The following is a 16,239-nucleotide window of genomic DNA, read 5'->3' on the forward strand; positions in this document are numbered from 1 at the left end:
TGTAATTCCACAGCTTTAAAACATGTGGATATCATAAAAACAGAAAAAAACAAACATAAAAGTGAAGAACCCTTCTGATGTAAACAATGGACAAGCGCTTTCAGCTTTTTCAAGCCTTCTTCAGATCCAAATAGGTAAGCTGGGTTCAGTGTTTAAAAGTTGGTGTCATCCAATGAAACAACCTACAGTGAATGATGAATGTCAAGTTAGTCCATTGGTACACACCTCCATAGCTTGATGTTAAAACTCTTTATTTAAAACTCTGTGTTTAAAACAACATGACAGTTTGACAAAATGATCAGTTTTAATAATTGGCTTAATTTCTGGTGTCATTCTAAGGGGATCCAATGTCTGTCTGCCTGGAATGACATGCTTGACAAGCCACGCTGCTTCGCAAGGGACGGCTTGCACCTGTCACCCCTGGGTTTCCGGATATTGGCAAAGGCTCTTGCCACCCCCATAGTGCCTTTTTTAGACAAGGCTCAAATTCTAAACCCACCGCCCTAGAAAACAATAATGGAAAAAAACTAAGGGTAATGCTGCTCAATGCCAGAAGTCTAAATCTCAAGATGCATGCCCTCGAAGCCCTCCTCAGTATGGAGAACATCGATGTCTGTGCTGTGACTGAAACCTGGTTCAAGGCTCCTGAGAGCACCCGGCACCATCAGGTTTTACCTCATATCATGCGTTCCGGCCCCAAAACCCGGACCGTACCACAAAAGGAGGGTGTATCCATATTCATCAAGGATACCCACACCTCCAGGCTGGTGGCAACTCACGAAGCATCAGAGACCATTCAGGTGCAATTAACCATAGGCAAAACTGCTCTACAGTTTGTAGCATGTTACAGGCCACCCTCTCAAACTCAGGAACCCCACACAGCCTTCCTGAAGACACTGGAGAGTATAAATGTCTCTCCAAACACCATCATATTGGGTGACTTCAACTACCCAAACATAGACTGGGAACATTACTCAAGCCCCAATACCCTAGCCCAAAGGTTCCTGGAGTTCCTAAACTCAAATGCTATGGAACAACTTGTCACCATTCCCACAAGAGGTGAAAATATACTAGACCTGATCATCACAAACATGGAGACAAAATGCTCCACACCGGAAGTATATCCCTCATTGATGAGATCAGACCATAAACTAATCTCACTGGAGATCCACATCCCGCCCCCACCCCCAACAAAAAAGACCACAGTGAAGAACTTCTCAAAAGCCAACTTCACACTTCTTAAGACTGGTGTGGTATCCTTCAAGGCCCCTGAGCCATTGGAAACCACAACCCACGCTGCTGAATCCCTTACAAATGCTTTCTACGAGCACCTCCAGGATTGCATGGATCAAGTAAAATCAAGACCCTTTCCACCAAAGGCAAGCGCCCAATCTGGTGGACCCCAGCCATAAACAAACTTTACAACAAGAGGAGAAAGCTACTACAAGATAGAGCAAAATCCCTAAAAGGGAAGACATCTCTGATCAATACTAGTAAAAAACTACGATCACTCATAAAATCATCCAAGGCCAACTTTGAGAGAAAAATCGCCAAGGACTCAAAAGACAATCATAAGGCCTTCTTTAGCTATATTAGAAATCTGGGTAGAAACTCCCAGATATGCTCAGAATTAGTCCAAAAGGATACAAAAAATAAATGAACCCACAGACATTGCAAACATACTGGCAGACAGGTTCAGTGAAAATTTCTCCAAAAGGAGAAATATCTATCCCAGCAGAGTGTAGCCTCCCAATCATCTCAAATGCCCAGGTGAGAGCTGCTCTCTCTAAAGCTAAAAACACAGCATCGATGGGACTGGATGGTGTCCCCGGCTGTGTGCTACACGAACTCAATGAGGAACTAAACCCACACATAAGGCTGCTGTTTAATCTTAGCCTTACCACAGGATACGTACCCAAAGAGTGGCGTATGGCAACTGTGGTCCCACTCCACAGAGGCGGTGCTTCTACGGACCCTGGTAATTACCGCCCCATAAGCTTAACAAGCCTGGTCTACAAAGCTATGGAGAGGATCATAATGGAACTCATAAATAAAGACATAGGGGACCTACAGACATTGGATCCTACCCAATTCGGCTTTGTCAAGTGCAAATCATGCCTCTTGAACTTGGTCGACTTTTTTGAAACAGTCACCAAGGCCATTGATGAGGGTAAGGCAGTTCACACAACCTACCTTGACCTTGCAAAAGCTTTCGATGCAATACCCCACTCGGGTATCATAGAAAAGCTCACCAGCTTAAATGTAAACCCATATGTCACAAGATGGGTTGCAAACTGGCTCAAGGACAGAACCCACAGGGTTAGAGTTGCTGGTGCCATGTCAGCCGGTCACAAGCGGTGTCCTACAGGGCTCAGTCCTGGGCCCCCTCTTGTTCGGCATCTACTTTTCAGAAGTGCAGGCAAACATAGGAGGATTGTGGCTGACAAAGTTTGCAGATGACTGCAAACTGGGCGCCATAGTTGAAAATCCATCAGACACAGATATCCTTCAGAGAGGTCTCATAGAAATGGATAACTGGTGCCAGAGCCATGGCCTTAAGCTAAACGCCAAAAAATGTATAGTCATACCCTTTGGTAAAAACAAGGTAACCCCAAGTTACCACATAGGTGGCAATCCATTAAGCACAGAAGAGGTTATCAGGGACCTGGGGACCCAAGTTGACAGTAACCTTTCTTTTGACACTCACATTGCCAAAGTGGTTAGGAGGACCTTCTACATTGCCCACCTGATTATGAAGGGATTCACATCCAGATCAAGGGAGGTCATTGTTCCCCTGTACTCTTCACTTAACAGACCAATGATTGAGTACAATGCCCCATTCGGAATGTATCTTACCCGACACCTGCAGCAATTGGAAAGACCCCAAAAGTTCCTCACCAAAAGGATAAAGGGGCTCAAAAATATGCCATATGCTGCCCGACTGAAGAAACTCCAGCTCTATTCAGTCGCATACCGTCTGCTCAGAGGTGACCTGTGCCTGACATACAAGGCCATGTCCAACCCGGAATTAATGGACATGCTCCACCTCAAAAAATCCAAATCCACCAGAGCCACAAGAGCAAGAGACTTAAACCTCAACACAGATATAAATAGGATGTGCTGGAGGGACAGATTCATCACCCAGAGACTCCTTATGCTGTGGAACAGAATCCCGGTCCATGTGAGACAGAGCACCTCGCTGGCTCTGTTCAAGAGGAATCTTGACCAGTGGATGGGAGATCGTAGGTTTACTCCGGGGATCATCTCTGTATCACTGCTGGACAGAGGCATGGCAAACTAATGGGTATAATATTCTTCAACCTAAGGGGTGGTGAAAGCCACACAACTCTGGCTAGGCTTATAAATGCCCTAAGGCAGATAGCCTAGTATGAACCTATGAACCTATGAACCTATGACGTTTCTAAGACAGACTCAGACATATTTTCAGAATGAATATTAGTAAAATATTTTCAGTAGGTTCTAGTTAAAAGAACAAGCTCTGCATAAAAGCCAAGATTTGAGAGAAAAAGGTGAAACATAAAAATAAAAATAAAGATGGTCATTTAGGGCGCTTCTTTTTATTTCATTTCAACAATTTCTTTGGGACATCAGAGCCTAAGTCAGTATACCTAAGGTTTCTGGCAATGAAAACAGGTCATAAGTGAGCATAGCTCATTGCTTGTCTATTTTTAAGAAAAGGTTTTAAGAGAACACAGTCATTAAGGCCAAGGAGGTTATCTGCCCTCAGCCGCATTATCCATTTGGCTTCCTCTCTCTCAGTTAGATTGGTCAGGTCTCCTTCTCTGGAAGTAAAATGTATCTTTGAAATGACCATGAAAACAAAGCTATGTCCCTCATGCTCACGTAAATGATGGAAAAGAGAATTTGTTTTCTTTCTGTTACGTATATCAGATTGATGTTTGATAATTCTTTCCTTTAGCTTCATATTAGTTTTTCCAACATAAAATGCTGTGCAGGAAGTGCAGGTAGCTATGTAAACAATATTGCTGGTTAGGCAATTAGCTAAGCCATGAAAGACAAATGTCTGTTTAGTAACTGGATGTTTAAATATGTTGCTACAATTGATTACATTGCAGACCTTGCAGAAGCCACTTTCTTTGTTCCTGATGAATTATTATATACGTAGTTGTTACATATCCCATCATTTGAGCAGAAAATCCTTTTGAGATTCTTTTTGTTTTTGAAAAGGAAACTTGGGTTATCGCCAACAATCTCTTTTAGCTTTTTATCCAAAGTTAGAATCGGCCAGAACTTTCTGATCACCTGTCATACGTTATCATGGTCCATAGTGTAAGTCAAACTGACCCTTAAGTTAGATGTGTTTTACGTATAGCTAGGGATGATGTACTTTCGCCTTTTCTGACCTTAGAAGAATAAAAAGGTTTGACTTTTCCTTTATGTATGTCATTAATTCTGGTCTTGTTTAGTTCTAAACTTCTCTTTCCATAGCCTCGTTGGCTGAAATTATTAATAAGCCTCTCCTTCCTGGAGAAAGGTTGCCTCTTCTGTACATAGCTTTGAAATCCTTGCAATTTGATTTTCAACAATGTTAGAGAAAATATGCCTGGGATGCATACTGGAAAAATGGAGCATGTGGTTTCGCCACGTATCTTTCCTATAGAAGCAAGTGTCTATTCCCTTCCCCAGATCAAGAGATAATCTCACATCCAGAAAGTCAATCATCTCTCTAGATGTTTTTACATCAAATTTCAGGAAAGTAGTGGTCTGTGACAGGAAGTTAACAAAGCTTTTTAAATCTTCTTCTTTGCCCTTCCATACAATGAAGGTGTCATCTACAAACCAATTGTACAGAATTATCTGGTCATTCCAAATGTTATTAGCATCCTTGAACCAAGCTCTTTCCCAGTTGGCTAAAACCAAGTGTGCATAACTATTGGCACAGGGCGTGCCCATGGCAACCCCCCATCTCTGCCAATATTCGCTGTTGTCATAGGTAAACACATTGTACTCCAACACAATTTCCAAAAGATCACATATCAAACGTGATTCTACCTTCTCCTCAGTTAGAAATTCTCTTACTGCTTCAATGCCATAATTATTTGGTATCGAAGTGAATAAACTATTCATGTCTAGGGTTACCAATAGCAGACTCTCAAGATCATCACGATGTTCTACAGCTATATACAGATGTTGTAGAAAGTTAGCTGTATCTTTAATAACAGTGGAGGCCCTAGGTAGCATCTTTTTTAGTTCTTCTTCAATAAACATAGAAATAGATTCAGTCAACCATCCTCTATCAGCCACAATTGGTCTTAAAGGTGGGCGTTTAACATCTTTATAAATTTTTGGTAATCCACTGATAGTTGGTATGGTGGGGTGCTCAGTGATGAAAAGATCATGTAAATACTCAATCTCTCTTTGCAATAGCATGTCATAAAGAACCTGCTGGATCTTCCATTTCATAATATTTAGTTCATTCTTACTAATCAAGAAATAGGCCTTTCGATCACTTAATAATTCTTTCATCCATTGGACATACATCATTGCATCCATTACCACTATGGCTCCTCCTTTGTCAGCAGGTTTAACCACAATATCATTCCTCTCTTTAAGCTCTTAAGTGCCTGATTTTCTTCTTTGGCTAGATTGAAAAACTGTTTTCCTTTTTGAGACATTCTTGTTCTCATTAACTCCTCTTCACAGGCATGAATAAAAGAATCCACAGCTGGGCGGTTGAGGGGAACAAATGCGCTCGGTTTCTTGAGCATAATATTACTTTTAATGGGACATTTATCATTTCCATTCCCAAAAATATACTTCAAAGTAAGATTCCTTCCAAACATTCTAAGGTCCAGTGCAAATTCATCATGTGTAGATGTGGTTGCAGGAATAAAGCTAAGACCTTTCTATAATAGGTCTATCTGAGAGTGAGTGAGCTGAATGTTCAAAATATTAACCACTAAAGAATTTATTGTGTTGCTTTCCTTTTCTTTCTCTCTCTGCTTACAGATCTCCCTGTTCAAGAGACTTTGTTCATCATTAAAAAAGGGAGCTGCTCTGTGATGGTAACATGTTGTGCTGCTCTCTTGGGTATTGTTCCTAGTGGATGACCATTGACACCAGTGCTTTTAAAAGGACTGGTATTATTGACATTAATAATTGCATCTGAGTCATGTTCTTGTTTGATAACACAAGCATTTTCATTGGTGACGATACTCCCATTCAGGTCTGTTCTGACTATAGGCTCTTGTTTGTCCATGTGATGGACTTGTGCACTAACCAAAAGATCTCGAGATCTATGGTTATTATTATTGGTGTGCAGAGTTGTACCTCTCTGCTCAGGATTTCTATCTTCTTTCTGTGGATGCTCATTGAAGTTTCTGACTTTAGGCCATTCAAATAAATGGCCTTTCTGTATATCATTAAAGTCTCTCATTAATTTCTGACTTTTAATGCCTTTTAGCTTAACTTCATATGCTGTTAGCTTATCCTGTAAATTCTCCAATTTTATGAAGTTATTATCAGACAAATTCATATTTTCAAGTTATTTTTGTTTCTCTTCTATCAAGGTGCTCATTTCTTCTTTTTGAGGCTTGAAGAAGTCTACCAGCAGTTTCATATAACTGAAACTTGTCTGTATATTAATTGCTTGCCATTTGGCCAAAAGCTCAGGGTAGGTGTTTCCATAACTGGGCATACACCTAACCCTGAGACCTCTAGGAATAACCTGATGATGTAGGCAGGCTTCCATATGGAAGCATTGCCATTGTAATCTCTTTAGCTTAAAGGCCGCATTTTCAACTGTTTTAAAAATAGACTCAAAGTTTAGGTCAACCTTTTCAGTTTCCACAACTGAAAACTCAGTTGTTGCAAGATTTAACTGAATCAATGGATTAATCATGCCAGACATAAAGCCTGTCTCTAACGTCTTTCTTTCTTTCCATGTCAATTGAATCTACAGACATTGCGTGAAAAAGGCAATAAAAAAGTAGTGACCCTTAACACAAACTGCTGTTACAAACTGTGTGGAATACACAGCAAACAAAAGTCAAATCCAGAAAAATAAGTGAATTCCACTAAAGAACACTCAGCAGAACAAAAAACAATGTAAATATTGGAAGAACATTGCACCACAAGTATTAGTATTTTATATGAGTATTCAAAACTTGCTAAATAACCAAAATGGTGAAAAGACAGCCTCAAAACAACAGCTTCAATAACAGGCTTTTACCATATTGAATCCACAATATATGAAATATAGAGCGTTGCTGTTGTAAAAGTCAAGTGGCGTTGTAATTCCACAGCTTTAAAACATGTGGATGTCATAAAAACAGAAAAAACGAACACAAAAGTGAAGAAGACAGACTCAGACATATTTTCAGAAGGTTTATCTATTTTATTTATTTATCAAACATCAATCTGATATACGTAACAGAAAGGAAACAAATTCTCTTTTCCTTCATTTACATGAGCATGAGGGACATAGCTTTGTTTTCATGGTCATTTCAAAGATACATTTAACTTCCAGAGAAGGAGACCTGACCAATCTGACAGAGAGAGGAAGCCAAATGGATAATGCGGCTGAGGGCAGATAACCCCCCTGGCCTTAATGGCTGTGCTCCCTTAAAACCTTTTCTTAAAAAATAGACGAGCAATGAGCTATGCTCACTTATGACCTGTTTTCATTGCCAGAAACCTTAGGTATACTGACTTAGGCACTGATGTCCCAAAGAAATTGTTGAAATGAAATAAAAAGAAGCGGCCTAAATGACCATCTTTATTTTTATTTTTCACCTTTTTCTCTCAAATCTTGGCTTTTATGCAGAGCTTTTTCTTTAACTAGAACCTACTGAAAATATTTTACGAATATTCCTTCTGAAAATATGTCTGAGTCTGTCTTAGAAACGTCAAACTGTCATGTTGTTTTAAACACAGAGTTTTAAATAAAGAGTTTTAACTTCAAGCTATGGAGGCGTGTACCAATGGACTAACTTGATTGGTTAACATTCATCATTCACTGAAGGTTGTTTCATTGGATGATACCAACTTTTAAACACTGAACCCAGCTTACCTACTTGGATCTGAAGAAGCTTGAAAAAGCTGAAAGTGCTTGTCCATTGTTTACATCAGAAGGGTTCTTCACTTTTAAGTTAGTTTTTTCTGTTTTTATGACATCCACATGTTTTAAAGCTGTGGAATTACACCACCACTTGACTTTTACAACAGCAGAGCTCTATATTTCATATATTGTGGATTCAATATGGTAAAAGCCTGTTATTGAAGCTATTGTTTTGAAGCTGTCTTTTCGCCATTTTGGTTGTTTAGCAAGTTTTGAATACTCAGATGAAATACTAATACTTGTGGTGCAACACTCTTCCAATACTTACAATGTTTGAAAAAACATCAGACATAATTACAACTCACTGCACAAACCAAAAAGAAAAGATAAAACTGAAGACCACAGACAAAGAATCCACTTAAAACACCAGTTTATTGTACCTCTAGCACTTTGGCAACCACCTTCAAGGAGTAATTACAACTCAGATGGCTTAGTGGTAAATTGCTGTGGATACGGTGTGTAGGGTCCTGGGTTCAAGACTTGCAATGGCTGATTATTTTGTTGCCGGGAAGAACAAGGGCTGTTGGATACAGAGTGATTAATGCACTTTTGAGCAATTGTAAGTGGGTTTGCGCAGCGGTAAGCAATGCTAATTTCCGGTTAACCATGCTGACAGAAAGTTAGCCTTAAAAGTGCTTAATCTGTGTAAGCATCACTTACTCCTGTTTATCCCCGCATGAATTTATTTAAAAAAAAGCACAAAAGGGTGATAGGAAAGTGGTGATAAAGGGGGCATGAAGAGGGAAAAAACAATATGAAAGCTAGCTAGGGATGTGTAGCATGGGTGTAAGGAAGGTCCATAGCTGTTCATTTCTTCTACAGCAACAGCTATGCATATATACTGAATTTGGAGGTGGATTTGGACACTCAAACCCCTGAGAGAGGGGGAAGACAACAATAATGTGTTGTGAAGCCAGTTAGAGCAGATTACATGTGTCCAGTGGACATGTGTGTGAAATGGACAGTTATGTATGGGGCAACATTTTTGGGGGGAACAGACTGCCCTTTTTATGGTGAGAGTGGAATGTTGAGGAAGGATAGTAGGTATACTTGGGGAGGCAGTTTGGGAAGGATGACAGACAAGACAGGATACAGGGGTGGTATATGGCATGTTGGGGACAAACACCTTGGATAGGAGGGGTGTTTGGAAATCAGAAGCCCACAAGCCCCCATATGGATACAGTGGGACTGAGGTACCCACCACCCATGAGCATTCACCACTGCACCTTCACAGCCCCAAAGGTGGCTGTACTGGGGGGCTGAGCAGGAGGGGCAGGCTGACCCTCTAAATGTGCCATGCAGCCCTCAGGCTGGAATAGCAGATCTCCCAATTCTTTGCAGAGCTTCCTATGCACCAGACCCCGGACCTGTCTTCAGATAACAGGATCCTGCCCACGCCCAAGGGGGGGCGAGTCCCATCCCCTGAGGTGGTTCCACCCATAGGTGGTGCAGGACCAGCAGATGAGGAGTTTGCAGGGTGGGTCCCAGACATGCTGGGGCCTAATACCATGGCCAGATGAGGCGGGAGAGGCGGATCCACTGAGATTGGCCTTCCCAGATGTGCTATGGTGATGGAGTTTTAGAACATGTGTTGGTTAGTCATAAAAAACACATTCCAGGATTAGTTATAACAGCATGCATGAGTATTCCCATTAACCAAAAACAACAGATTTGGAACATTTGCGTAGCAAACAGAACACATGCATATATGGAACCACAGCGGGCATTACACCAGCATGCAGGTTACACTGATAGCAACAGACCATCAATTATAGTATTTGAAGAGGGAACATTAATTGGAAAACATTTCAATATCTGCAGAATAATAGAACACATGTCCCAAGAGTAGGTTTGGTGAAAAATATACCCATTCATTTATGTGCTTAGGTTATTAGTGAAGATAAGGTGGGGGACAAAGATGTCAATTAACAAATGTAGATTCTTGCAGTGCTCATAGTTTTAATGATCATTGCTCTAGTCATTACTCTACAGGTATTATTACAGAAACCTATGGGCAGGATCCTGTTATCTGAAGACAGGTCCGGGGTCTGGTGCATAGGAAGCTCTGCAAAGAATTGGGAGATCTGCTATTCCAGCCTGAGGGCTGCATGGCACATTTAGAGGGTCAGCCTGCCCCTCCTGCTCAGCCCCCCAGTACAGCCACCTTTGGGGCTGTGAAGGTGCAGTGGTGAATGCTCATGGGTGGTGGGTACCTCAGTCCCACTGGGTTGGGCACTGGGTTGGGCAGTGGTATGTTTGTACACAGTGTATTACAGCTTTCTTATAGCTTCCGGTTAACTATGCTGACAGAACATTAGTCTTAAAAGTGCTACTTTATACCTTTTCTTACCTGGTAGACCTGTGGAGGTGATTTCTGTTAACACTACCTGACTGTTTCTACCCATATTCACATAGTCAGGGTTACATATGTGCACTCATAGTGTGTGTGTGTGTGTGTGTGTGTGTGTGTGTGTGTGTGTGTGTGTGTGTGTGTGTGTGTGCACGCATGCACTACTGCCATACTCTGCCTTGATTTCTATCAATCACCCTGGTTGTTGGCAGCAGTGACTCAGTCACAGCATAACACTTGAACATTTCTTCGGGGTGACTATTTGGTGTTTGTACTTATCTTGCTGTCATTTGCAGCCTTGGAGTTGGACAGTGGGTGTTTGACATAGTATAACTACAGCTTTTTTATAGCTACTTTATACCTTTTCTTACCTACCAAACTTGTGGAGGAAATTTCTGTTAACACTACCCGACCATTTCTACACATATTCACAAAATCCTAGGTGAAATTATGCATACAGCTTACTACCACTCCCGGGATTCAAACCGTGCCTGTTTGTGCATAAAATATAACAAAAGGTTTTGTGTTTCATCAGAACAAGCTATTGAGAAACTGCTGTCTCTTCCTTGAATGTTTTCTGTCTAATACTCTCTTGGTTGTACAATCTGACCTTGTAATTACGACATTCTTATACATACATTCCTATACATTCCTTTTGACATAGCATTACTATTCAGATATCAGATCTTGGTGCATGAAATATTTCATATCAGTTAATCTTGTGTCTTAGAAAGGCACTAACTATGTCAGATGTGACTCGATTGTTTAATGCTTTCAGAGCTATTGTTGCTGTGCATAACCTGTACACATTTCAATTCATACAATACCAAAATAAAGACAACCAGTCTAGGGTTTTGAATTTTATTGACAGGCAGTTACAGTTTTATTTATAAGAAATATCCAGGGAATTGTTATGGCTAGCTTGTATAGGCCCTAGGGCCAATAGCCTAGTACCAACCTATGAACCTCTGAAGCTATAACCTATATGACACTACTACTGTAGTATTGTCTGGTTTATTCAGTACAAGCCATACCCATTTTTAATACCGCCAGGTGACATTCTACTCCTTTATATTGATTTGGTATGAATACTACAAGCTAGATTGTTACTCACCAGCCTCGTGACACAGCCTTAGCAGCCTGCTTGCATGGGTTTCCTGGTTCGGAGTCCACTCAGCTGGAGCTGTAAAGAAGATAGAGAAACATTTATGTATACCTATCCATCACATACACAGGCTGGACTTTGACAAACAGTTACTGATATTAATACTTACACACACCTGGGACATCCCTCTGCCATGCATCTTGGAACCACTAGTTCAAGAGCTCCCTGTTCCTCCGCTTCAAGTCGGCAAAGTGGTGGCGGACCTGCTCGCCAGTCTGAGGGATGCCAGTGGCACTGGTAAGATCATGGGCAAGACTTTCCCAGGCCTCCATTTTGTATTGGGAGCCCTGGTACTGGTCCTGCACCAGTCTCAGATCATATTTTTTATGAGTCCAACCATGACCCTGGACTCCTGTATGCCCCAGCACTGCGCCCAAAAGCACACATCCTCTCCAACACCAGCCATACTGCCTACAGTGGGGAGCTACAACTGGTTATAAGCTGTATTCCCACCTGCAAGGCCATATATTTGTATTTAGCTCATTGGGATGTGCAGGCTAGGCTGAGCATAGCTGCGTGGCATGCACTCCCACTCAGCTATGCTTAAACATTATTGCGGACAGAAAAAAAAATTACATACATGTTTTATTTTTATTTATTATAGGGGTTTGCACATTGCTTTCTGCACCATTATCTGTGTATTGCTCTTACAAACTTAGAAAGTTGATAGAATACATAGGTTTTGCAGTAGCTTAATGTTTTGGTCATGTGGAGTCAGGGAGGTGCACATTTTAGGAGGAACATACCAAATTATATGAGTCAGCTATCTGTATACAGTTCAAAGATAGTTGTGAGGTAAGCTCCACAGTGCATACCTCTCAACTGTACAGATTTTCACAGAATGTCCAGATTTTTGGCTCATATTTTTGGGCTGTTCCTCTTATTTCCTGACAAATCACTGGGATGATCTCAGTATTGAAGTCACTAAATAATGGCATAACATTTGAGTTTCAAAACTTCAAATCCTTCAGAATGTTAAGACGAACCCCGTTACTCTCTAGCAACTTAAGTTTATTAGAGCAATATTTAAAATATGTCCCTATTTATCCCCCCATATTGTCGAGCTTTGTCCAGCTTTTTGGCATTAAGAGGTTGAGAGGTATGCAGATCTGGACATTCTGCATAAATCTGTATGGCTGAGTGGTACAGTGTGCATTTGCACACATTATTTGCTTCTGCAGAATGCTGAAGGGCCATACGGCACTTTAGCAATATAGGGTGTGTCTTACAGAAGCTGTGACACTCCCCTTGTATTGCTTTCCTGTTTACCGGCTTTATTTCAGTGTCCGCAGACACTGAAATACTGGCATAATATTAGAGCTATGCTCTAATATTATGCCAGTATGGCTTAGAAAGTGCAGTACTGCACTTTGAGCACAGGGGCCGTGTTTAGTGTCTGTGCACTGCACAGACATGCTCCCAGTGCTTGTACATGGATCGTGTCTGTGTAGAGTATACAACAGTGCACCTTCATTAATATGCAAGGCGTTCTGCTGCTCTACATGGCCACAATCTGCTCCGTGCAGGAATAGCACTATTCCTGCACAGAGCTTAATGAATCCTGGGGATATTGTATAATTAACATATGTAATTAATGTTCTCTCTCTGGAATTGTCAGTATGAATATAAACTGGACAAAGTATGTTTAGCCTTCATGCTGCATTTCATAAAACCAAACATACATATTAAACATACAATGTTTCCATGTACCATTCAGCTTTGAATTCCCTGCAGACTTCAACCTTTTCTGTACTTAGCTTGCACTGAATTGAAAATTTAAAAATCAAAATACCAAATAACTATCATAAATATTTTATAAAAGTCTTATAATTCCCACATTAATACTTCATCATATTTTATTAACAAAATCATTGTTATAATTAATAAATATATAGTGTTCTTCCTGCCCATGAAATACTTAATTATTCTTGTCCATCTCATAGGATCAATTTGTTGTCGTTATTGAGTTACTCAACTAAAATTATGAAAGTCTTGAAGTAGAAAGACATCAAATTCTGTGAGGCTACTTTTAATTATGCAAGTATCCTTACAACGTATTAAATTGTAGACACTATACATTAAGGAGGGCTGTTTGCCCCCAAACAATTGGCTATTCTTTATTATCTACACGTAAATTCAAGTTACGTGATAAGTCGCTGTTGTGTGTTGTAGAAAGCCTTTTACAAAAAGACCTGGACTGCTCTTGAAACCACCACAAGTAGAATAATGACAGTAGACTGCAATAAAACATTTTTGTCCACTGAATGTACCTTCTCCATCCTAGGATCCTGAACTTGGGAACAACTGCCAAGTGTATTAGAAAAACAGAACTACTGTACATTTTAAGACATCCCTAGGATTAGAGATCCAAAGCAAATCTAATAAATGCATACAAAGTGTAAATGCCTTAAGAGAAAAGTATAATTAATAACAACATCCTCACAAAAGAAAGAAAAAAAATACAACTCCCTCCCCCAGGCTGAAAAAGTCATATCCTTTACCTTGAGAACTGCAGCTCACAGCAAGCAGGGATGATTTTCAAAGCATTGCTTTTACCAGTTCAACCCCATTGATATATAACAGGCTCTGCAACACCCCCCCCCCACTGACACGCAATCAAAAATGGGAATCAAACCCTTATGTCAATGATGCAAACACATTACCACTATGCCAGCCCCTAAACATCCATATTAATCTCCCTGACATGTCTGGGGATTCCTCCAAATCAGGAACCCTCTAAAGTTTTATGAAGAAGAGACCTAAAATATGAGATAAAATCTGACCATTCTGCAAAATTTGGGCAGATGCAAAGTTTGCTTACTGCAAATAGCAGAAACATGTATACAACCACTTCCCCTGGACACCTACTACCCACCAACAAGCAGCTCAGCCATGCTTCCCTCACTAACAGCTCCAAACCCCACCTTGAATGTGCTGAATACACCTTTACAAAAGGAAAGGTATTTGCGGTGCACTGCACCTCACTCAACCTTTGAAACACCACAATTCTAAACCACCACCACCAATGCTAATGCTGTTTTGACAAAGTGATTACCAAAACAAAAAGGCCGACACCCTGACCTGCAGCAAACAGCACTAACAGACAGCAGCCCACATGCAATGTTGCAAGCAAACGCACAGTTAAGATGAGAACATTTAGGGAAAATGCAAGCATAACTAGCAATATTTTGTAAAACTGTACCACAGGAAATGCAGCTTTACAATTATTTCATTAACTTGAGTCCTTGGACTATTTAGGTTATAACTCCTTCATATAAACCAACCAAAGAAAGTGCTAGTACAGCAGCAGACATTAATAGTGACAAAAAACAGCAAATAACAGAAAGAAGCGGACTGGGGTTAAAATCAAAGTACTGCAGATTAACTTAATTTCATATGCATTTTCCTCTCTGCTTGTCCTTATTTTCACATGTATTGCATGCTTTTTGTCTCTTGTTTCTGTGTTTGTCCTAACAATAACTTTCAAAGTCTGTGAGTAGTCATTATGATAGTTTCTGTACAATAATGCTGGAGTTCCTGTCTAGGCATTTGTCCATAATCATGATAACTTGCTTTATTAAAAAAAGTTACATTTTTTGAATTGGTATAAGACAACTGTATTACAGTATGCTTTATATTGATTTTTCAGGAATCTTTTATGAAGCCTAAGAAGAAACTTGAACTGGAAGCTATATAGAAGAAATCATTTAAGCTGAGTGAATCTTTTTTACAAGGGGCTGATGTCTAGTACTATCAGTGCTTAAATTGTTTCCATTCCATTTTAGCAGACATGCTATTAGCAGAACAAATCACCTGGACTCATTGATAGCTTTAAGTATAACTGCCTTACTGACTTTTCTGTAAGTTTATGCAGATGTTAGTAATAATCATAGCCTGCATTTCTTCTTTTCTACTTCTCTTACTCTGCTAGAAACATATACAAAGAGTGCTGTGTATGTCTGAAATATCCATTGGCTGCATAAATTACTTTTCTGTTTGCTGCAAGAAAACTAATAATTAAACATACTTCTAAATGCTGATATTTTTAATTTATTAAAGAAATAGTTCTAATTAAAATTTGCCAGCACACACATTGTAATACATTTATTACTTTCATGAATGTTGTGAAAATGTGTATGATTACACATTCATATCTATATATTGCTGAAATGAGTCAGTAAGAGCATGTGGGTTTAGGTGGATTAGAAAAGAGACATAAACATGGGAAGTAACTGTGGTTTATTCAAGTGACAAAGAAAGTAGGCATAAAATAAATTAAATCTTCATGGAAATCAAACATTTGAAAGGGGGAGTTAGTACACAAAGTCAGCCAATGAATAATGTGTTTTCAGTTGTGAGAAGATAAAAACAAAACCGCTTCCTTTGCCACTTTGGAAATCACTTTTCTCCAGTTTCCATACATATGATCGAAGTGAAAATAGATTTTGTGTCAGTACCACTCAGAAAATAAAAAAGATGAACGGCATAACAATAAACTCATATTTGCTCCAGGAAGTCATTGCTGGTGTGGTCCCATGTGTGTACCAGCCATGACTCGTTTTGGGACATGTCTTCCTTCTTTGGTTTGGAGTGACCATGGCGTTGGTATATTTAAGTTCTGAG

General features: G+C 40.0%; 1 protein-coding gene across 1 annotated transcript in view; it reads left to right on the plus strand.

The window, feature by feature from the left end:
- The window catches only part of LOC122798087, a 575,663-nt gene extending 560,010 nt beyond the window's left edge, over positions 1–15,653 (plus strand). Inside the window, exon 6 of the mRNA XM_044066755.1 lies at positions 15,266–15,653. Within this exon, the coding sequence (XP_043922690.1) occupies positions 15,266–15,313 (48 nt within the window). The 3' untranslated portion in view covers positions 15,314–15,653. The remainder of the gene's footprint in view (positions 1–15,265) is intronic.
- Positions 15,654–16,239: the final 586 nt, after the last annotated feature.

This window comes from Protopterus annectens, chromosome 3.part1 (assembly GCF_019279795.1).
Source record: "Protopterus annectens isolate FY-2018-M chromosome 3.part1, PAN1.0, whole genome shotgun sequence".
Lineage (NCBI taxonomy): Eukaryota > Metazoa > Chordata > Ceratodontiformes > Protopteridae > Protopterus > Protopterus annectens.